This window comes from Harpia harpyja, chromosome 14, assembly GCF_026419915.1.
Source record: "Harpia harpyja isolate bHarHar1 chromosome 14, bHarHar1 primary haplotype, whole genome shotgun sequence".
NCBI classification, from domain to species: domain Eukaryota; kingdom Metazoa; phylum Chordata; class Aves; order Accipitriformes; family Accipitridae; genus Harpia; species Harpia harpyja.
Genome location: NC_068953.1, coordinates 35,324,118 through 35,348,686, shown reverse-complemented (window position 1 = coordinate 35,348,686; position 24,569 = coordinate 35,324,118). Strand labels below are relative to the sequence as shown.

The 24,569-nt window shown below is 40.3% G+C and overlaps 2 protein-coding genes across 4 annotated transcripts in view; one reads left to right on the top strand and one right to left on the bottom strand.

Moving 5' to 3' along the window:
• The window catches only part of USP3 (ubiquitin specific peptidase 3), a 46,746-nt gene extending 27,683 nt beyond the window's left edge, over positions 1 to 19,063 (bottom strand). The window contains exons 1-2 of one of the 2 annotated variants that reach the window (XM_052807530.1): positions 18,748 to 19,063; positions 1,738 to 1,798 (exon numbers count right to left, since the gene is read on the bottom strand). In XM_052807530.1, the coding sequence (XP_052663490.1) occupies positions 1,738 to 1,798; positions 18,748 to 18,838 (152 nt within the window). In that variant the 5' untranslated portion in view covers positions 18,839 to 19,063. Of the gene's footprint in view, positions 1 to 1,737; positions 1,799 to 13,275; positions 13,394 to 18,747 lie in introns of those variants that run through there. The other variant, XM_052807531.1, reaches the window with a different exon arrangement.
• Positions 18,695 to 24,569, top strand: part of CA12 (carbonic anhydrase 12) — a 57,998-nt gene continuing 52,123 nt past the window's right edge. For both annotated transcript variants that reach the window (XM_052807546.1, XM_052807545.1), the window contains exons 1-2: positions 18,695 to 18,823; positions 23,841 to 23,992. In XM_052807546.1, the coding sequence (XP_052663506.1) occupies positions 18,804 to 18,823; positions 23,841 to 23,992 (172 nt within the window). In that variant the 5' untranslated portion in view covers positions 18,695 to 18,803. The remainder of the gene's footprint in view (positions 18,824 to 23,840; positions 23,993 to 24,569) is intronic.

Below are 24,569 nucleotides of genomic sequence, written 5' to 3'. Positions count from 1 at the left end.
CAAAATTTGAGATGTAGGAAATTAAGCATCTTTAATTAAAAAAGTGTCATTACAAATGCAAGAGCCCTAAGTATCAGCTGAAAATCATTAACACTTAGACGTGCATGGCCAGACCTCAGGTGAATTCCCTCCTCCCCCATTTCTTGCTTGTTGAACTCAGAAATGCTAACCAATAGGAACTCTGCACATGCTCCACATGAAGGTCTTTGTATTCTACACTTGTTCTCCCACATGCAGGTGTAAACAATTCTGCTAACGCAGCTGTGTTAGTTAAGGCACTGAAGCCACAGGGTTACCAACATTGCTGTGCTGGCAGAATCCTGCAGCAATTATGTCATAACCCGAATGAGACAGTTGTGCTTGCGGGAGTTGGTTTTCTGCCTAACAATGCAAATGACAGGTTTATAAAGCTATGCTCCCACCAGAAATGCTCTGCTGCTGTAACACCATCAGTAACATTCCCTATGACCCTACCTGGAGGATGTACTTCAAGTGAAGATCTGAAAAGCTCTCTTTCTCTTCCTTTGATTTCAAACATTATCTGAACACAAGAACATGCCATGTGCTTTCATGATCAAAAGTGCTCCCACTACAAGGTCTATATTACATTCTTCTCATTCAATTGTTTTCCATCCTAAGGATGGGAGCAGTTTGGAAAGCCAAAACAAACTACATAAATAACTGACTCGACGTCTACTAACTGCACACAAGAAAGGTCACATGTGGACAGTAATAATGGTTTTTTTAAATTAATAACAAGTAAAATATTCCAAACTATTTATTTCACACCGTCACATAACATGAAGTAGCTCCCCCTCTCTTAGCTCTCACCAAGTATAAATTTATAAAATAAATTAATAACTAAAAAGAGATAAAAAGGGGTTTGTGCTGAAAACTCTGAATAAGGGACACAATTAAAATTGTGGCACTAACTGCTATGTTAGCTCAAAGAAACAAAACCTGGAGTTCATTGAATCCACTTTGAAAGACAAAGTCACTAAGTTTAATGATGCCTTTCCAGAATAAAAGCACACCAGCACAGACGCTATCCTACAGCTGAAAACATGTTCACATCTCAGATACTGTCTAAATGTCAACACTAACTGCATTCTCATTAGTATGTGCATCTCAAACATTTATGTAGCAGCAAATAACAGCATTGACTGTATCATGCCTCTACAAATTCTTTTGGTGTACTTAAACTAACACAGACAAAAAAAAGGTGTACTCCGAAGGAACTCTGATGGTAGCTAGTCCTTATACGTTATGGCAATAACTTCATTCCAAAACTACACTACATTTAAGGTATTTTCTGTCTAAGGTGGACAGTTGCTGTTTTTCTCAAAATAAGCTGCGCCAACTTTGGATTTGTGGGTTTCCAAGAATTCTTACTGGTTTAACCTAATTACAATAGAAACATCCTTTACAGAATGGACCTTTACAATAATCCACTGAATGAGCAATTCTCCAGGCACTTTGTGAGCTGAGCAATCACATTCACCATATGCTTTTCTTTGGGGAAAAAAGTGATGTTGAATATAATCTCTGGACTCTCATAAGGTAGCAAAGAAGTGTGTTTAGTATAAACATACAATGTTAAATGAGATCATGAAAGGTTTATATCAAGAAATTATATATAAGGCATTCAGGAAAATTTTGAATGAACTGCCTCAGTCAAGCAACAAAGGAAAAAGATAAAGGTCTGAAAAGATTTGCACACTAACACGTTGTACTCACCTTCCACAATGGACACTTGAGCACGTCAAACAGACCCATGGACTTTTATTTGACCGGCACACTATAAAAGATTAAAAAAAAGAGTCAAATGAATTGGCTCTGATATTACAGTTGTATAACACATCCTGACCACTAGCAATAGCTCTGCTGACTCCACCTTAACAGCACAATTATATAAAAGAGCCCGTCATGTTCATTAACCTATATTAGGGACTAAACTGACCGAAGAGCTATTGACACTAAAGCACATTAGCCTTCTGGCTTGGGTTTTAGTCACAGGCTACATGTTTACCTGTTACTTTCCAAGAAAAAATTAAATTTTTTTGTTTGTATTATATCCACATGAGGTCTACTCGATTTTGAAATACAATACAGAAATATCAGAAGCACAAGTAGCAAAAACACTGGTAAAGTTTAAAAACCTTTCTTTTAGCTTTTAATAAGGCAGTCCACAGAACAGGAAAAAAAAGCCACAGCACTTCTGTTTCATAAGACTTGTTATACAAGAAGCCATTTTAAAGAAGATATTGCAAGAAAGCCTGGCAATCTGATAAGAAGCACACAGAATTACTTTGCAATGCCTGATAATACACACCATTTATACAATACGTATTCCTATGCTGCAGTGCCAGTAAAGGCTTTATCCATAAAGATTTTACCCTTTCAGTCAAGCACAAGCAGCTGAAAAATTAAAATGTAACACAGTGCTGTGCTTCGCAATCCATTCAAGACATCAGAAGAAGTTATCTAAGTTTTTAGCTGTCTTCTAAGACTAGAAAACTTAAATAACAAACATGGATGTTTTTAAGCTAAAGGGCTTAAAGTGAAAAAACAACAGATACTAGAAAATGATGGAACACCATCCCAGGGTAGAGTCACAGAAACAGGGTATTCCAACTCCTACCCCAAGCCAGTAGCAAAGCCTGCAAATTCAGATTAGAAACAAAATCTCAGTAAATAACCCAGGTAGGCAGAACACAGTAAAACAGGCAAGCAGAGAAAAATTGCCATTAGTCAAGTCAAGAAAAAGTATATGCATCTTTATAAACAACAGCCATTTTGGAACTACAACTAAATTGATATTGAACCCTCAAATTTTGAGAGGAATTCCATTTTGGATCATGTCATTGAAGAAGGGATGCTACGATATACAACACTAGATTTGAATGAGGTAAAACTGTTAACAACTATGCATTACCACAGAATTTACAGAAATTGCATTACACTTTCAAATGCCCAACTAATATGATGAGAAAAGAAAAATGAAATGCTAAGTGCACTTCTGCAAGGGGCGAAAACAACAATAAAAAGACAACTTCACTTATCCCAAAAATACAAAAGGGTATGATGCCACCTAATTTTTCTACACGCTATAAATAACTGCTGCTTGGAGCAGCCAGTCAAGAGTCACAGTAGAAAAACCAAGACATCAGAAACATGAGGGTCTGTAAGGCCAGGGGAAGAGGGACAAAGAGAAGAGGATTAAACCTAGTGTACACGTAAATTATTTATATTGTTATTTATTGTGGAAAAGCTTGAGAACAGCCTTCCCTGACTGGAGTCATACCTTAGAAAAAGGAACTGAGGAAACAAGCATGCACAGAAGCTGCTCCAGGGCAGGATCACCTGAGCAGGCTAATTCAGGACTTCTAGCAAAACTCAAAAAGAGGTTCACCAAGCTACAAACCATGGTACATATCCAACTGTTAGATCAAAGACTATCAGAGAAAGCCAAGCTAACAAAAGTCAAAGAAGTTTCTTTATCAAATTAAATGCTAATTAAAAAGAAAAGGCAAGGAGGGGGTCAATAATTAATTGGGAAAGAAGTGACTAGCTTAGCTGTTTAGAAGAGCTAATATACTTTTCCACCATTAGATTTCACCTTTTTTAAATCAGACAGAAAAATAAACTAGCCAACACTGCTTCTTAAAGAATTGTTTTCTGGATTTGAATTCATTATTACAAATAGTTGTTGTTTTTCAATTCACAGGCCCAATCCAAGGAATGTTTAAAACTAAGAAATTTACTTTTACTGTGTTCACTGGAAAAAAGCACATTCCATAGAAATATTATTTGAAATAACTACTTTAAACTCTTTAGCAAAGACTCCAGAATTGTTTTCTTCAACTGCTGCAATTATTACTTTACTTGAGAAATACATTTTCTCACATGTCTCAGTTTTCTGGTTTTGGTTTTCCAAAAACAAATTTTCCTATTTCTAAAGTTGATGGGTTCCCGCAACTGTGATGGTAATCTTGCAATAGATAGAAGACAGCCAGGTAGAGCTGTTTTGGCTTACATTTCAAGTTAGAAAAGTGGAAGAAGTTAGTCTAGTTTGACCAAAACATTATCAAGAAAACCAACATTTGGCACTGGCAAATAGAAGAGAAAGGGAAGACATTAAATAGCCATCATCAATTAAAAATGGGCTAAATGGACCACTGCTTAACCTGATACAATTTTATTTTCCTGAATTACACAAACTGAAAGGTAAAAAATTGACGATAAGGAAAGAGAAGCCAAAACCATTCATGCCCTTAAACACAGATTAAGTGCTGCATGAACAAACCACTACCCTACACTCTCCTCGCCAGGAACACGAAACAGTCTTCCTAGACATTAAAATCCCAGCAGAAATCTCTCACTTTGCAATAACATTTTTGCTTTCACTATGTTATCATCTGTGGACAGAACAGGTTCTCAACCAGTAGGTCAAAGCATTACAATGCAAACTATTTTTCTTACTTTCCACCATGTACCAGACAATTATAATTTTATATTCAGGTATTTGAAATACCTGCACTGCTTGCTTGTCAAGTGACAAATTATACTGAAGTAGTGCTCATTCTGCAGAGTTCACACCAGGTTTAAGTGTTCTGCACAAAGCCAGCATACAAGTCCACCAACTCTGCACAATGCCAAACAAACAGTGTCCACTAAAATTTTCCATCTTTCGTATCAGGGAATAGGAAAAGATGGCTCATTTGTTTGCTTTAACTTTTAGGAAGAACTTTGCTCCAATTGCATCACATTAGAAATGTGTAGTTTATCTTCTGCACAAATATCTCCTCCCACAAAGAACTCGAATAACATGGAAGTGACTCCCACTAAGATTAAACACAGAAGCCAATATTAGATTTGTGACCCACAGTTGCTCTGTTCTGAGAGGATTATACAACTGATTTTTTTAGAGGTTGCTGAAGATTGTATTCTGTATTTCTCTGAGGTTGGCTTGGTAGATACCTTCATTAAAACTTGGCTCTCTAGGTATTCCTCAATTCAGATCTTGAAGCAGTTACCGTCTGTTACTTACTGTTAATAAATTAAATTAGGCTGGGATCTTCAGTTATTAGTCAGGACTCTAACAAGACAGACACCATGGAATGCACAGCAGAAGGGCAGTCACTGCCCTGAACTGCTTATAATCTAAATTAAAGGTAGACAGTTTGGCTTAATCTGTAAAGAAAGTGCATGTTACTCCTTTCAGATATGGTACTGACACAAAGGCACTAGACTTAAAAGTAGACCAGAAACAAGAGAGACAGACAGATCCATAGCAAACCCCTTCTCAATTCAGAGCACATTACACAGCCCTGGAACTTCGCCCTTAAAACAGACTTGGGTGTTCAGGACTTTCAAGTCAGACAGTTACATCGAATCGTGAGGAAAGACTCCCAGACCCAGTTGTACAGGTACATATGTGTTCCCTCAATAATCAGTATTCCAATTGGGATTTGGGGTTTTATTTTTTTTAGTGCTGTTTAGAAAAAGAAGAGGAGGGGTGCACTACATTAGCACCCCCTACTTTGGAGTAAAGTTATGTACAACAAACATCTTAACCACATTAAAAAAACATTAATTATCTGTGTTTGTTACACCTTATTTAGTGGTGTACAGGCTAAGGAACACTGGCTGCTTTCTGGGCTTGAACTAAAGTGGCTATTGCAACAGTTACCAACTGCCTCATTTTGCTATATTTTTAGAATAGCTTCAAGTGGTTAGGCAAATATGATACTAACATGTCAAAAGAAAAGGGAAAGCAAATCTGCAATGCCACAATGTTGTCTGAAGTAGTAAGTAATTTGCCATTTTACATCAGTATTGGCTTATTCAGAAGCTTAGAAACATAATTTTTCATCACGTAATAGGAAGGGGAAATACTATCTTTTACTTTATCTTTCTCTAAGAGAAATCTGAATACTCATTTGTTATACAGCCTACAAAGCCCTCTGTAAATGAAGAGGAGTATCAATCCATCCCCAAGAGAGCAATCAAACACCACTACATACAGACTCATACATAACTATGGGAACATTCAGAGATGTCCCTCCAGCTTCCACTTTCTGTAAATCATCCTGATAACATTCATCAAGTTACGCCAAGTAGAATGAGTAAGATATGGTTAATCAGTTTGGCACTCTCATCACAGGCGCCCCACCCCATCTTACCCTCATGATCACTCAAACGTGTACTTACGAATCTTGACTTTTTTTTTTTTTTCTTACTGAAAACCAACTCCAAGTGCAGTCTTGTGAAGCATGAACGCTCCTGGCAAACACTGTATTCCTTACAGAAGAAAGCTGCAGATTTCCACTGTAGGAAAGTTACAACTATGTAGAAGTATACAAACAACCCGTGAAACTAATAGTATTGTTTAAATAGCACACTGCATAATTTAGAAACTGGCAAAAGAAAAAAGAAGCAGGAAGAGGAGGAGACAAACAGGAAGCAGTTTCTGTAAGGCAGCCAAGTTAAGAAACCTGCAAGAAACAGTGTCCACCAAAGAACTGGCAGTAGCGCAGCCATGTGATCAACACAAACTGGCGACTTCACCAGTCACAGGAGCACAAGTGACCTGAGGCCATAGCTACTACAGAACTGTGCCTACATCCAAGTTTTAAAACAGTTCTTCATTACATCACTAAAGAAAAGGCCAGAAAATATCAGCACAATAAGAGCAATACTTTGGTCCTTCTGTTAAGAGCACATTGAATGGAAACAAGATTAGCATCATTAGACTATTTCCAGTAGTCTCCACAGCCTTTACAAGATGGCCTAGATTTTGTTCTCAAAAGGAGCTGTACCAATACTACTATCCTACTTGTATAATTGTATGGTTAAACTACAGTAACATAATGACCTGCACAGAAATGTCTTTGGACTAAGTGACCTTTTTTTCTGTTCAGTTTATGTTGACATAGCAGGTCAGCTATACTGATATAAGCTAAACTGAAAAAGGCCACTGTTAACTCCACTCAGCATCTGCACAAGGAACAGTATTTACATAGTTGCAGCTGCACTGGTATACTGATACTGTGCTGAGCAAATTGTCCTACAAACATAAGTACTTGGTGACAAACATATACATGCTACATATGTATAGCATGCTGTATGTGTAGCATGTATACACATGCTATATGTATCCACGTGTGAATATACACACATAAATGTGCATATAAAAAAAGCAATACTGTTATAACGTATTTTAGAGAAATAGACTTACTTTTCCTTTCCCATACCTTTAACTTAATTTTGCCTAACAATCCCTCAGTGCCCTGGTTAATTAAGATTTGATAGCAGGACAATGTTACTCTACATTTTGCTCCTAAAAGAATCTGACAAATGCAGCAAAAAAAGAGCTGGGCAGTGTCCATTAACAACATGTGAAGAAAAAAGAAGCAACAATCCGTATATCAAAATGTGAAACCCCTGCTTTATGAAACATAATCCTTCTGTCTGTGACACATGCCTAAGGAACCAGACTTAAAGGTGCCTCCTCCAAAGATCTGGAAGTAAAGGTGAGAGAAACTTGCAAGCAAAAATCCTGGGAAACGATCACAAGTGGTGGGAATACAAAAATCCGCACAAACATTTAACCAAAATGATGCAAACCCTTTTAGTAATAACATTTCAAATGCAAAGTTTTCAGTCACAGGATTCAGAGCATTTCTCAGAGAGCCCACTTCCATTTTACAGACTGAAAAATGCAGAATGAGAGATCAAATAATTTACCAAAAGAATTTTAAGTTTATCAGCATAGATCAGAACTGAGCCTACTAGCCCTGAGTCCTTTATGTCATTTTACTTGCAGGCAAGAGTAAAACATCCCAAAACTCAGCACTCTACACAAACCTTTTAGGGTGACTTGCCAAAACAGCTCTAAATTAAACACCTAAAACTTCCCATATGCTATATACCAGGGGTTATCGGGCATCTGAGAGTGTCATCTATGAAAGCCAGTATTCTAAGTAGGGAATTGCTGAAGCCTATGAGAAATATAAAGGAGACAAACTTGTTGGATGTGGTCCCTCCTCTGGGCTTACATGCTGGGGTTGCAAAAAGGCTCTGCCCACCACTGGAATTTACAGCTGTAGAACTCCCTCTGGATGCCCGCATGAAGTCTTTTTGAAGACTGAATATATCAGCTGAGTTTTCTCTGCAATTCCTATTCATTCAAGATGTGAATGCCTCAAATTTAATGCACATACCTCCTACCCTTGGAAGGCCTTCCTTCCAGACTACTCCTAAGTGCTGAGGGAGGACTGACAATTACTTCTGCTAAAGCCAGCACTTCCCATAAATAAGCAGTTATTTGGGGGAACAGCAAGACAAAGCAAGAGAGAGCATGACTTTCACCACGCCTAGCATTTACAGCTTTTATCCAGCCTGCAGTCTCCCCAGCAATGAATGTCCATGCATTCTATATTCAAAATCCACCAGACGAAACATTCAGTCGTTAGAATTGAGACTGGAACCAAGGATTTTCCACTTAAAATGAACTAACTGTCCAAATCACAACATTAGAGAGACATGTGCATTCTTTCCTTCTGGGCCACAAACTTGGTTATAAACCAGCATGGACAATAAAACAGCTTCTCAGGGTAAAAATTATAAGTCTTACTCGTCACAGAACAGTCCAGACTACAGGACACTCTGGCACTGAAAAAACATTTTATTAGCAGAATTAAAGCAGCCTAAAAAAAAATACAGGTATCCTCCAAGCTAAGTCAGTATTTTTACATGTAAAGATTCATAACAGGCAATATAAGGTACTTAGTACTAAGTACACATGTATTAACATATCTGATCATGTTCCTGCTTTTTGACTTCAAATTCTTCTGTGTATTTAAAAAGGCAGTTGCTACAAGTATCCACACAAGCTTTATTATCTGACCCTATTGTCCATTTACATTCAGGAGGAATCAAAAATACTCAAATTAGTACCTCAACTAAACATGTTGGTAAAATCGTAAGGCATTGCAGGCATTAACATATACAGAAGCACACTAAATCCAAGCAGAATGTTAACATTATTTTATAATCTAGGAGTAGGTTCCAGAACTTAAATACTGAGTTAAACATCTACAGTTGTTGATCATTCGTTGTTTTTTTTGTTTGTTTGGGGTTGGGTTTTTTGGGGGGGGGGGGGGGGAGTGGTGTGTTTAAACTGTATACACATCTGGTAAGTATCTGCTCTACATTTTAAGAACTTAAGGCTAGTCAATTCCAGATGAGTAACTGTAATGAAAACCAGGTGACTGAAAAAGGAAGTAAATGTTACAAGACTTTTAAACTTTTGAGTAGGCTAAAGCCCCTTTCTAAACACAGAATGCAGGAAAAAGGAATGTTACAGGCTTTGAAAACTAGAGACATGTTCTACACCTTACGAGCCAGCTGTTTTACTGTCTAGGTTTTAAAGAGTATTCCCATTTGTTTTCAAACTTCATTTCACATAAAGCTCTTCTTTCTATCCTACCCTCAGCCCCATTACAAGGAGTTCATAAATGGACTGCACTTGTTCTAAACTGTTTGATATTAGAAAAATAAATATTCTATTTAACAATATTTTACATCAGTTTCATTTGTTAGACATCTTTATTGCCTATTTTAGAAAAACAGCATTCTAGTCAAAATGAAACCAGACAGAAGGGGAAATGGGTTTTAATTATACTATTTAAAATGTTTTGTTTCAAAATCAGCTAACACCCACGTACTAGGCAAAAAGATAAGAAAAGATGAAATTTAAATTACATTTCAATCAAAGCAAGAGAATTTACAAGAAAGTAAGTTTCCTGGTAAGCATTACTAACAATACAAAAATGTTAACCATTCTTTCAGTGCTTCATACCCTCATAACAGAGATGCACAATGAATAGAAGTCTCAACAGTATCAAGTCTTAGCCTGACTCAATTCACATTCAAATGTAAGAGAATTCAAACTCTGAAGAACATTTAAAAAAAGAAAGGAAGAAAGAAAGAAAGAAACAAACCTACCCTAACTTTACAGCTATGGAAAAAAACCAGTTATTTCTTCTATTATCTTTCAACCAAAACCAGAAAGATTAAGTTTTTAGTGAGAAAACAAATAATAAGTGACAGTGAGTGAACTTATGAAATCAACTAATATTTGTGTTCATGGATAAGGATACATGTGGTTTCCTCCTCTTTGTCACTAAAAAAAAGCATTGCTCAGTCTCACATAAGAAATTTCACAGATGGTTACAGTAAACCACTCTATTGCAATGAAAGACCATATATAATTCAGACATTCTAAACAACAACTGAGTATGAATATAAAACATGGGTAGGTAAACAATTTTTCATAGAATAAATAGGTCATTGAAGTCCCAAACACATTCCTAACATTGAAGAAAGTTTGTCAGAGAACAACATGATTAGCTTCATCTGCATGTAAACCTCCCCAGTTACACTCAACCACATTGGCTTACAGTTCGGTATTTTGATTATGCAATCAGAATTCCACACTGAAAGACTTGGAAGTTAAAAAAAGTATGTGTTTTTATTTGCCTATATTCTTAGTCTAGGAATGGAAAAGCAGACAGGTAGGTAAGGAAAACTTCTTTCAACCAGTGTAAACACACATGTCAGTTCCTGTGGACACATAAAGCATGCTGCACTGCTGCTTTTGTTATGGTAAAGAAATAAGGTCACTTAGCACTACCAATCTCACACATAGATGCTTAGCGCTCTGGCTACAGTAGTGCCATATGTTTTGCTAATTTCATCTTTCTACATGTCAAGTCAAACTTCAGGTCAAGAAATGTCAGCAGTTGATCTTCCTGCATATACCACATAAATCACATCCTACCTGAAAGCAACAGGAGGGAAGGAGGGAGGGAAGGAGGGAGGGAAGGAGGGAGGGAAGGAGGGAGGGAAGGAGGGAGGGAAGGAGGGAGGGAAGGAGGGAGGGAAGGAGGGAGGGAAGGAGGGAGGGAAGGAGGGAGGGAAGGAGGGAGGGAAGGAGGGAGGGAAGGAGGGAGGGAAGGAGGGAGGGAAGGAGGGAGGGAAGGAGGGAGGGAAGGAGGGAGGGAAGGAGGGAAAATTAAGATGTAACACATCAGTAGCAGGAATTATTGCCTCTATTTCATCTTTACATTCTAAAACCGATTTCTAGTGGTTTGGCTACTTTGATAACTAACTAGTATCCAAATTTAAATACATACATACACACACACATATACTTACATATTTTTAAATTAAATGCTTTCTAGTCCTCACAGCAAAACAGATACTGTTTCTCATTATAGTAGCAGAATGCCACGGGGAAAAAAAAAAAAATTAGTTAATCTTTATGTTAGAGACACACAAATATTCATTTTCAAACAGCAGCCAGAAAAAACACAGCAAAGCCAACAGTGTAACGTAATTTTTAAACCCTTAAGGAAAGGAATCTTCTTGAGTCAGTTAGCAATGAATCGCAGGTCAAAACATTCAAGCTGGAAATAAGAGGGAAAAGAGGAGAAAGACAGCAAGAAGGCTTCTTGCTTTCTTTATATAACCTAGTAATTAATCTACTTATTTGAGTCCCCACTATTTCATTCCTACTTCCCCAATACTAGCAAAAGACACATTACTAACCATCCCTGTGAACAAAAAGGAAAGAAATCAAATGCTCAGTGGACAAAAACATTACCAAATGAAAAACTTACGAACCAAAGTTTAAAAAAATCTTTTTAAAGGGTCATGGCTATCTTGAGAAAATGCACCTGTATTTTGACATGGACAAGCAGACGCTCACATTCACACAGAATCCTAAATGATGTACCTATGAATTACCTTGAAAAATCAGTATCTGCCTGTTTGGTATTGATAAGGACCTCCAACCCCCACCCCCAAGCCTGATAGTACCATGTCACTTTTAAGTTAAAAAGCTGTCTGCTTGCAATATTGGAGGGCAGGCTAACTTCAAGAATAATCACCTTATTTTGCCAGGTTGCCTGTGAGTATTGTGATTAGATTCCAATGGGTAATAAAATCTGTCCAAGAAATTTCATAACTACATTTACAAGATCCAAAATTACACAAGATATTCCAAAGGGGGGGAAAAAAAACCCAACCACTAGAGGACTGCTCTGACATACCAGTTAAGATTGCTGAATGCTAAGTGTATTCATCGTGTCACATACAGTTTAAAACACCCTCTTATAATCAAAGAAATGAATCATTAAGGACACAAAATCTTGCACTGCTCCCATAACAAGGACACCATAAAGCAATGAATATTTTATCAGATGTGATTCTAATTCACTCTACAATAAAAACTGTTTCCTCCAATAATCTCAAAATAAAAATCAGAAAAGCCTTAACTAGTTTTCAGATCTACATTTCTGATTAAGTTGCACTTTCTAACTTCCATGTATTATTTTAATTAATGGCCTTTAACCACTTTTTACCTAGGTAACAAACGTTTGTTAAAACAGAAAACAAAGCATGAACAGGTTACTAAATGGAGTGGCACTGATCAAATGAGAAATAGCTCAAAGCTTAATTTCATTCCAAACATTGGGTCTGAAACTTTCACTCTATGAACCTCAGACACAGATGCAACAAAAAAATTAACTAGTCTAACTGTCAGCCTTAGCACCTTGCAACAATCAGAGAATCAAAGAATAATGCATTGATCTTGTTTAACACCTGGACATCTTGAAGGTCTTGGGAAAGGCAGGTGAAAATTATTATCCTGTTTACATTTAAACCAGCTGTAATGAGATTTGCACTAATCTGTAGATAAATCAAGAGTCTGCCATGCAAGTGAGTCTCTCTCCTACACACTTGTGTGTGCCTTATGTATCCCACTTCCACAAAGCCTCAAACTATCCTGTCTCCTTACCATATGGTATACTTGGAAAAATATTTTCAAAACATTGGTTTTTAGCTAGATCATAAATACTTTTGAACAGTCAGTAATAAAATTTGTCCTTCAAAGTTTATATTCAAAATCATCATGAAGATTAGATCTAGTTTCTAAACAAAGGCACTGTATTAAATGTCTGACTACTTTCCTCTGAAGCAGTCTCTTTCCTCAGCTAACATTCAAGTTTTGTGACTGATTGTGATTCTGTTGAGTAGAGAGTACAAACGTATTTTTGAAGAGAAAATCTAGGAAATATTAATCACCATCAACTTAAGTTTATTGATTTCTAAAAGACACCAAGTATGTGAAAACAAAGACTCCCCTTTTTTGTAATTAAAAGGACAATTAGGTCTAGCTTATGAGACCGAAACTGAGACCCTTACCCCATCTCAATAAGCGTGCATCTTCTAACAGAATCAGTTCCAAAGCACTATGCTCTATCACACAGGCAAAGATAACTACTGCCCCCATGGTTAGCTCATACATCAGTAACCAATTCAAATGGAAAAAAAAAAAAACATCATCAACAGTTTTAAGGAAAACAAGGCTGAGTCTGAAAAAAATCCAAATCTAACAAGCTTTACTTAAAAAAGACAGCCAGGGAATTAATTTAAGGAGATATAACAACCTATAAAGTCTGCAGAGTTACTAACAAGCATTCCTGCCTTGCAGTGACCCAGAGAAACAGATGAAAGACTACGCAACTTTGAAATTAAGTGACTGAATTAAAAAAAAAAAAAAAAAGGTAAATTTTTTTACATACTTATTTTGTCATTTACATTTCAGAATAAATCAGGTAGTTTCCAGGCCAAATTAATTTTCCAGATGTAGGGTGACAAATAACCCTCACACATACAGACCATTAGGTCCACACACTGTCCATGAGCTTACCCTGAGTCTACAGCTGACTGAACAGAATTTTTCACAGGAAGAAGGCCCTACCTACCCTTCTCCAGTTTCACTGAGTTGTCTCTGCTTCTCCTTTACTCTAGTAAGAATGGAAGGAAAGAGGAAATTAGGATCTCTAGTAATAAAAAGGAAAAAGCAAAAGGAGAGACAAATACTCATGGAGATGGAGAAGAAACACTAAGGAGGAGCTGAGATGAAAAGGAAAGCCAAGACAGTTAAAGTCTGTGTACCTGAGCTTTTACAGTGTATTTGTTTTGGCACTGACTGCAACAGTCCAATGCCAAAAAACACAGTGTGGCAGAATGCTGTTACCTACCCCAGTGAAAAGAGAACAGTGTAACTGATTTAACTGAGAAAACAAAAACAAAAACTGAGGGGGAGGGGGGCAAACAAAAAAAAAAACATCAAAAGCAGTCTGACCCAGTTCAGTCATGCTCTTGAAAGTTCTACTCGGCCGAAAACATTTGCTCTCACATATAAATGAAGTATTCAGTGATATTCAAGGTTATTCTGAACTAAGTGAATTTACTAAGTAATTTAGTACATTACTTCAAACACAGAAAAAATGTCATTAATTCAGCACGTGGATTTCCACCATAATCATCGTTCACTAGGCCTCAAACAGCTTCCTCATGCTAGCTCTCCTCTGTACTTTTTATGGTCCCAGCGTCATTTGCAAATGCCACAATGTATGTTTCTGACAAACTGTGAAATTACAGCTCTTATTCAACAGAACTTAGAATGCAAGAAACAGATGCCAGGCAAATATATTTAGCATTTACAGGAAATACCAGTCTACAGCCAGAATTGCTCTTCAATATCTAACAAAATTATGTTATTTAAGAAAAAAATGTATTCAGGTGACAGTGATCTGGAAAGCAACAGTTTTAAGCATACTTCAGAAGTACAATTCTCCTTTACAAAAATAAAAATATAAATCACCAAATCTCCCTTTCAGCAGACACAATCCTATCTGTCTGCAGTTGTTCTTCTAAGGAAAGAACTTCAAATTATACAGTGAACAATCAATGAGTTCAGTGAGAACTAATGAATCCTCAACCACACAGAAAATAAAAGTTGGAAAAACACTTCAGACTTGCACAGGTGTGCTTAGAAGATTGCAATCTCACTTAGGTGAGGCATGAATCCCTGTGGTTTCATGAGCCTATGAAAAGTTGTTGAGAAATACCACATCTGAGCTGTTCCAGAGTACTTTTCATAATTACATGATTTGCACAACAGTGCTGAAGGTGTGGCACATCATACAAATTCAACTGATTCAGTCTGTGACACTTTGCAGTCTTGCCAACGCCTCCAGCTACTCTGCTTCCAACTTCAGCAGAAGCTTCAGAAATTAAAGTGCATTGAAAGACTGCACTGTAATTGGAATTATCAGACATCTGCATACAGTATTTCACGTGACAGCACTGATTAAAAGCCATTTTCAGTTTCTGTACAATTTCTACATTATATATTCATCTCCTCTCTTCTCAAATGCCCCATTACAGTAACAACAAAAACAAACTGCCTCTGGATCTGCAAAAAGGCATTCTGTGCTCTCTCTTGATAGTCTTAGAGCTCCTCAAAGCAAATGCGTGCCGCTTTCTGCATCGCTTACTGTACAGAGCACGCTTGACCGGACTAAATACTCAGGGGAAAGCATGCCATTTTCTAAACAGGAGTGCTTAAACTCTCAGACTTCCAAACTACATAACAGTAACATAACAGACATTCTAGAGACACTTAAAAATGAACATACATCATTACTCTTTAATTTGGAGCAAAAACATTCATACTTGGATCAACACACTTGTCAATGCTTCCTCTCACTGCTTTTTTAAGAGTCTTCCTTCATCATAAGGCCTCCATAACAACTCTGTCAGATAGCTTCAAGGGGAACTGATTTAGGCCAAAAGAGCAATTCAGGCTGGTGCACATGCTCCTCTGATCAATTCCCTAACTTCAGTAAAGCTAGCTTCCAAATATCGTCAAATGCAACACCCCTCCATTATACGATGACACAATATTCAATATCAAATAACAATATTCAAAAATGCCTCCATATTACCTTGTGAAGTTAATGTTGCAATCAGGAGAGTTTTTGTGGAGAGGTGAGAAAAAGGTACTTAACCAACAGGCATCACTCAGCATGACAATTCCAGCTCCTCAAATCGCAGAAACGCAAGATAATGATAAAAATAGCCACTGGCAGTCTCAACCAAGAACTCGCTCTCCAACCTATTCTGCAATGTTTTGCTATCACTGGCAGGTCATGTGACTGCCAGAAAGCTTCCTGTATCAGTATCTTCACTTACTCTCCTTTTCTGGAAAGGTCAGCAGCAACGCGGAACAGGATTGACGACAAGTTCTGAATCATTTTGAGAAAACGTGCTTGATGAGAGATGCCTTATTATTACAGACTGCAGAAAATTACCTTCTAAATATTTTTCTCCAACTGAGGCAACACCAACAACAAAAACAACTAAGCCCACAGAACCTTAGAAAACAGCATCAAAAGCAACAGAAAATGCATTAAATTGACAAGATATACATGGCATTTTCTCTCTTTAATTTTATATTACCAAGTTGCAGCAAAACCAGAAAATAAGAAATGGTATTTATTGTGAATTGACAGAAACAAGTATTACACATCTTTAAAAAAATTAATCTCACTAAAATGAGCACCAACAAGAAAGAGACAGTACTCTATATACTATTAGGGAGCTAATATAACAATAATCACATATCACTAGCTGGAACTGAAAAGGGAGGCACTACATTTTACTATACTAGTAAGAACGCAAAATTCATTTTTAAAAAGAACAATTTTCATTTGCTTTAAATTAACAAGAGCCTGCTATTTGTTCGTTGGAATGTTCTAAATTCAATGCACCTACCTTTTTCTCTATCCACTTGTTAAGAATTCAATAGTTATCTATGTGAGTATTGTGACTCATTATCTTAATTTTCTTAAAAAGCATAGCAAACAGAGACACTCCTCTAGACATGGTATCCTCATCAATCTGTTCAGCTCCCCAAAGTGTCCAGCACCTTCTTCCTGCCTCCCAGCTGTAATAAATCAGTTGATTGCTCAGCAACTGGCTCTCCCTGTAAGTGCTGCTTTGGGAAAAACACCTCTGAACAACAAAGAAAAATTTGTTCTAATTGCTGAACTTCTTTGTTGAGGAGCAGCATGCCTAACAGGGTCCTGTAGCTGTAAAGTGGCTAATTTTTGAAGTTGGAAAGTCATATTAATACCTGAGCATATATTTTTAGTTTTGACAATTTTATCTTTTTAAAGTTCTCCAAAGGGTGGTTCCCTACTGCTATATGCTTCTGGTTGACAACTTTGCTTACCCTTGATACTCTGAAGATAAGAGATGGACCTACGGAGTTAGACTTCTTGTCATTAATTTTTTTTCAGTAAAGAAACATTAGGGACAACAGATTTTCCTGTACTCCTCCTTTCCTTCTAATCATTCTCCACATTATTCCACTGTAAAGTGTACTCCCTCTAAAATCAAAAGCATTACAGAGTAAAATAACTGGTTTTGCCAAAGGAAGCAGCGGCACTACCACACCTTGGCTCCAGGAAACTGCAATCAGGGAAGAACTCAAGTAAGCAACAGCCTTCCCACACGAAAGTACCGATACTGCGAGACAAAGGACAACCATCTTTCCTTTAAAAAAAGGAACACCTTAAAATATAGCTAGGATTTTGGCGCTCCCTGATCAGTCATTCCCGAACGAGGCTTTCTCTCTGGTGCCCATAGGCACAAGTCACACTTCTGCTCAAAGTGGGGCCTGCTTCCTATGTTAAACGCACTTGGTCATGTCTACTTTCATACCGAGCATTAACTAAACACATTACAGTTACAGCAAACAAAAACACATACCAAAAATGACAGCAATCATCTGCAGTTATTTGTGCAGAAGCGTGCGATGATCCATTAGAAAGCTAAATTTAAAACACCTTGGGCATGGCACCTTCATAGGAAAAGCCCCCAAACAAACAAGATCATGAGAGGGACAGTACTGAAGACGGGATAAATTTCAAAGACGGTAATTTGCATTATTAAATCAGTGAGCAAAGTACTAAAAAAAGATGACCTCTACACTCCTAGGGACCCACACAGCAGAGGAGCTGAGCATGACTCCCAGACCCCCCACAGACCACCCTCACTGAGCTGCTCCGTGGATTGAAGGGGGGGGCCCACGCGTCACCTTCAGCCTCAGCAGTCCAATTACAACTACACTTTCCAAAGCTCTTTCAAAAATGTATATTAAGAAAAAAAAGTCATCTCAGACTGATTTAAAGAACACACTGACGCTGCAGCAGCCACCGGCTCCTCTCCTCTCCGCCCCGGTCCCCGCGGCCAGGCTTCCCCTGGGCAGGGCTAAGCACGCAGCTCCTCCGGCAGACAAAAGGAGCCAGGAGCCGCGATCTCACATTCCTCCGCGCCCGGCGGGGCTGGGGGCGCCGGCCCCCGGCGGAGACAAAGTCTGCTGCCCGCCCCGGGCCGGCCGGCCGGCCGCGCTCCCGCGCCGGACAAAGCTGCGCAGGCAAGGCCAGGGCCGGGGCAGGAGCGGGGGCTGCCCCCCCCGCCCCCGCCCCGAGACATGTGGCGGCCGCTCCGCGGGGAGCAGGAGTGGAAAGAGCAGCGCAGCGGCATCCCCCGCCGCCCCCCAACGCCCCCGGAGAGGGGATCCCGCGGGGCGGCCCCCGCCGGGCTGGGGGGCCGGGGCAGCCCCCCCTCCCTCCCTCCTCCGTACCCCCGGGCCCTCCCCCGGCCGCGGGGCGCCCTCCCGCCGAGGGGGCAGCGACACCCCGCGAGGCCCGCGCCGGCCGCGGGGAACAAAGGAGCGGCGGGGCGGCGGCGAGGGGCGGCCGGGCCACCTCAGGCCGGGAGGGCCGGCGCAGGCTAGGCCGCGCCGGGCGCACTCACCGCTGCAGCACCAGGAGGAGGGCGAGCCCTGCGGGAACTTGGCCGAGTCGGGTGCGATGCAGACGCTGGAGCCGAGGTGCGGGCACTCCATGGCGGGCGAGGCGGCGGGGGGGGGGCGCGGCGGGCGGCTCCTCGCGGCGCTACAGCAACGGCGCCCCGCGCACAACAGCCATCTTAGGGCCAAGCTCGCGATCCGCGCGCCGGGCTTTGCGGGCAGCCGCCCTCCCGTCCGCGCCCAGCGACTCCCTCAGCCCGCCTCGCCGCCGCCCGCCGGGCTTTCCGAGGAGCCGGCCTCCCGTCCGCCGCTCCGCCCGCCGGGCTTTCCGCGCTGCCGCCGCCGCCTCCCGTCCGGGCGAGGCGGAGGGGCGCGGTGGCGCGCCTTGCGGGCGAGCGGCCGCCGGTTGCTGTCGCGCGTGGCGGGGGAGGCCCGGCGCGCCGCGCCCCGCCCCGCCTCCCCCGGGCGCGTGCTGTGGGTGCCGCGCGGGGCTCGCTCCCGGCGGGGTGCTCGGTTCCCCGCGGCAGCGCCGCGGTCGCCGCTTGAGGCGGGGGGGGGGGGGGGGAGAGGGAGAGAGAGGCCCCGCTCTTGCAAGGCCGGCGTGCAGCCGCTGGGGTCGCTGAGGGGACGCGCAGGCAGCAAACGGCCGTCCGGCGGAGGCCTGCGGCGGGCTGTTATCTGGTCCTGGCGAAGGCCAGCGGTGTGGCGGAGCTCTGTCCCTCCCATCTCCTCGTCCGAAACGTTTCACAGCTCTCTGCCGCAGGTTTCCGCACCGAAAGGCAGTGCCGGGCCCGCGCTCTCTCCTGGTGGTTACTTGGGGCATGAATCGCAGACCCGAGCGCAGGCTGGAGCAGCCGTGCGGCCGCTGCTGGGTCTGCCTGCGACAGGCACGTCCCACCCCACGGCGGGCCGCAAGGGTTCCCGTGCGCTCCGCTCACAAAAACGCTATAGCTCTGTGTACGTGGTAAGGCAGGTGCTGCGTTCAAGCCATCGGTTCCTTACGATGCACAGCCGATGGCGTACGCTTACTTCCTGAGCTCTGTCTTAAGCAGCTCCGTGGTTTAACTTCTCCCCAGAGATAACGGGAAGTCGTGGTAGTCTTGTGTCTCTGCTGATTAGTTGCAAATACCTTCGCCTCACACTTTTTTTAAAGAGTTACCTGGCCTCGAATTTAGCTTGTTACTGAGTTTCCCACTCTGTGGCTGTAACCTTTAAGTTCAGGGGCAGTAGAAGTACAGATGTTGTATTACAGCTTTTCCAGACAACGTAGAGCTAACAATTGTACAGCTCAGCAGTTTGCGTGCTTATGCTGGATCAATACAAATGTTGTATTGAAAATACTCAGTTCCTTTTCAAACGTAGGAAGTAAAGTCCACCACCGTAATACCTGAAAAAGTGGGGATTTTTTTAATCTAAGGAACTGTGACTCTTCCTGCATATTAGGAGTTTTAGACATTTTCTCTTACCATAACTAATGGGAGAAATACAATTTTGCCACTAGTTTTGCCCACTGTGTGATCTGCATATACACAGGAAAAGCATCTATCTCCATGTATTTTACATGGCACAGCACTATTTCATAGAAGATTACTTTAGAAATTGACAGTTCTGTATGGATTTTCAGATGAGATAATATCAAAGATGTCTTTGTGGTCACAAATCTCCTTGGCAGAACGCTGTTCTTTGCCCCCTTTGTTCTTTTTCACTGTGTTCACAGGGGGGAAAATTGAGAGCATGAAAGATCCAGTTTTCCACAGCATCAGAAACTACTTCGACTACACTCAGTGGAGTTTGTATTTCTAGCTGTGTAGTTAGAAACAGAATTAGTTCATAGATACCCAACTGTGAATTAAATGGCTGCAAATGTTATCTTGACACAAAATTATGGTGCTTCCTCACATATCCCCCGTCCTTCAAAACTGTCAGTTTGATCAATCAGGTAAGTAACATTCCCAACATATATTTTACAGGTTCTACAGAAAGCACGTATTTGTATAGTTTTCTAACAAATACTGTATAAATAGAGAAAAAATGAATTGGGAGGACAGAATTTTAAAAATTGTTTCATACAACACAACTTTGATATACACCTAAGAATCACTTATACAAGTTTAAGGAGCAAAAAGGTGGTCAGGTTAGCATGTTTATGTATTAGCCAAGGGGTCCTTTTGTTTATTCTCTACCCTCTGCCACAATGTATAACAAAGACATACATTAAATTAAAGCAGCAGTTTGACTGCAGTTGCTTTCTCTCTTTTCTAACCAATGCATACATTTAATTCTCGTCATGCCCCACCCATCCTTACACACAAATGATGAGAAAGAAACCTCAACTGGATCTGCCCTTCTCATTTTCCCCTACGTAGCAGTGTCACTTGGCCTTCTCTCAGTAGTATTTTGCAACCATAGTTTAACCAAAACAGTCAGTTCTTATCTCACTGTGTGGATTGTTAGTAGTATATTTAGTCTTTCAGAAGTAAAGAGCTGGTTAACAATGATTAAATATGGTAAAATAAACATGTTTAAATACTTTTAATTATCTACTTTCATTTTAGCACTCCCATTCATTACTTTACTGTTGATATAATATACCTGGAGAGGAGAACCAATTCCTTTCCTAAGTAAACAAAACCAGGGTGTCTCAAAAGAACAGTATGGCCTTGCACAGTCACTGGAGTTGAACCCCTGCCAGTATGAACTACTACATCTCTACCAAAGGCAATGTATTGAAATCAGTAGAGCTACAATACCTTATATTAGAACAGTTTTTATAAGCATAGCCATGTTGGAAGACTATCTTCTGGCAAGATAATACTAGATCCAAGTACGAAGTAAGAGTCAATAGGAGATGGCCATCTTGTTTCCCCAAGCCCCTCATGGACTTAATAACAGTCTGAACGGGGTAGCAGATAGGAACGAGTGTTACTATTTTGGTGGGGATGGGGGGGGGTGGAGTGCTAGTAGTATCTTTAAAAGAAGATGAGGATGAAAAGGCACGATCCATTGCAGTAAAACTGTAATAAACATAGCGGACTGTGAAAGACATCCTCAAAAACGTCTAGAGATATAAGGCCTATGTACTGCTTTCTCTTGGAGTTCCTCTTTTTAGTCCAGAAGGCTGCAAACTTGCAGACTTCTCAAAGAAAAAAAAAAACACATGACTTTTTGGTTTAATTTAAGAGGCCTTTGATCACCATCTATTACCTTTATTTTAAGATGCAACTGTTCAACTTGCAATATAACGCACAAAGAAAAATGTCCTTTCTCCCCTGCTGTGAAGTTATTAAGATCCCTGTAAAAAAAGGTGCTTGGAATTGCAGGAGGTTGGGAGGGACTACATAACTCTGCTCAGCACAGCATTTCCTAGAATGACAGACATCAGTTATAACTTCTCTGGGCAGCATTTAGCTGTGGAAAAACTACTAAAGAAAAAGGTGTCAGCTTACCAAGATAGGCCCTTCATCTTCCATCCCTGATGTTTCATGTTTAGGAGCCAAACCCATCCACACTGTGACACCTTGTTCCTTTGCAAGATAATAATGGAGTTTTATTCCTCCTTTCATTTGTGGGTTGACAGCCATTTAGTGAAACCCTTTTAAAAGTGTAATTTTGCCCAAACACTTGCATGTTTCTCGTTTTAGTTGCCATGCTCACAGCAAATGTGGTAGCCTTTAAATTTTTTATCTTTGGTTGCCAAGAGAAATACTCAAGTAAGGATGATTCAATCTGTTAGGGAGTCATGATGCATAGCAGTTAGTTATCACATATGTGAGGATGCATAAGGACAATTTAGAAGAGCAATAAGTATATTTGTAATGCAGCCTCTTTGCCTACTGAAAAATAATGGATCAATAATGCAACTCTATGAGCACTTGGATCTCAAAAGCACTACTACAACAAGTTTAGTTTTAAGTGGCTTGCAGTGAGGCATACACATTGAATGCAGAGGAAAACTGGAGTAGAAGCTCTGGGTATAATTTTCCTTTTCAGTTTGCTTTTTCAGTGCAATTTCTTGAGTACAAATCCCTTGATTTGGAACTGGAGTCCCATCTCTTGCTCCCATCTTTCCTCAGATCAGAGTAATTTAGATGATAGCTAAAATAAATTCTGTAGGCATGCTCACAATGAGTGCAATCAGTGCAGAATAGGAGCCTGTGAATTAGCATTATAAATAAGAAATTTCTATTTAATATAGCACATCATCATCTCTACTACAACAGAGCTATTTCACACAACATCCTCTTGTGGGATATATGTAGTCATCCATCTATGCTATAGGCTCCATCTAAAAGCATCTGAGCTTAGACTTTGGCCCTGAATTGGTAGCTTGCATATATGCTAACAATTTACAGTGGGGAAGTTTGCTTGGAGGGTTCTTTAGTTCTGCTGTATTTCTCAGAAATAAAATCTGTGGTCTTAAATATTTGAAAACATTAACTTGCCTCCCTTGTGTATGTATTGTGATATGGTCTAATGATGCAGTAGCAGAATTTTCCATGTGAACTTGGCTTCCTTGAAAATCACTAGATGAACATCACTCAATGGATCAACTGAAGCAGATTGTTGCCTTAGATGATTTCCTCATTTGCTATAGAAACTGGAGAGCATGGAATGAAGAAGGGACAATGCTGGAGGAGTGGAATGAATGCTAACCTGAAGAACTAGAATCTAATTCAGTCTTTGCCAGACAATTCTTGCATGCCACCTGGCAAGTTATTTAAACCGATTTTTTTACTAAGTAGATCTGTTTGCTTAAGTTAGAAGTCTAACCTCCTTCTCAACTACAGCTGAGGAAAAGAGGCCAGCTCTGCTCAGAGCACACATTTTGGAGTCCTCCTATCTCTATGGCTAAACATCCATCCTCAATTTCTAGATTAAAGGCATAGAGAGAATATAATGTCCCATGGCAAGTTTCTTCTTTTCTAAGTGGTAAACTCAGAATGTGTGGAATGAGATTGGCAGATGCCCTGAACACTCAACTGAAAAGGATATTAGCAAGCCTTTTGCTCTGAACGCACAAAGCACTGAAAACACTACATGCCAATGCAGACCTAGCAGAAACTTGATAGATTGGGCTTTCACCTCTTATTTCCCAAAGGTGTAAAAGTGAAACATTCAGATATGATGGCGATAACAACGGAAACTACACAGAAACCCACCACAAGGAAATGAATTCTTTACTTAGTGCAGATGCAACTCTGAGGCAGACAACTGGCATGGAAAATATCAACAGAAAGCATCAGAATATATGTAAGTTCTAATACAGGGTCTCAGCTTAAGAAAACCTTTACTAGAGGCTGGCCTAGAAGCTCTGCGACTTATATACCATCTCTGCAGCAGACAGAAGCTTAGCTGCATGCATCTGTGTATGAAACTATGCTACAGCACACTAAATACCACAAGCACATTTCCGGCAGCATGTTGTCTCATTAACAAATCTACTTCCATTTCCTGCACGTCCTCTGAAAATAAAGGTCCCACACTTTTTCGGTGTTTGATCATAACACCACAAGTGACTCCCTTTACAAGGTTCAAGATTCTTCTCTAAAAGGCAAGATGCCCAAGATGAAGGACAAAAATTTAAAACTAGGCAAATGACCAGAGCAAGCATCTGTGATAGTATTTAGAACATAAGATTAAAGAGTGTAAATAGGCATGACTCGCTTCAAAGCACGTCCACGACACTTCTGTACACATACCTTGAGGGGGCGGTGTGACACAAAGTATTGTGCAAAGGTACCGGGTAGTGCCAAAGGACAGAAGTGTTCTTCATTCCCCACTGCTTACACTACGTGAACTTCTACTTCCATTGGATTAATGGTTCTCT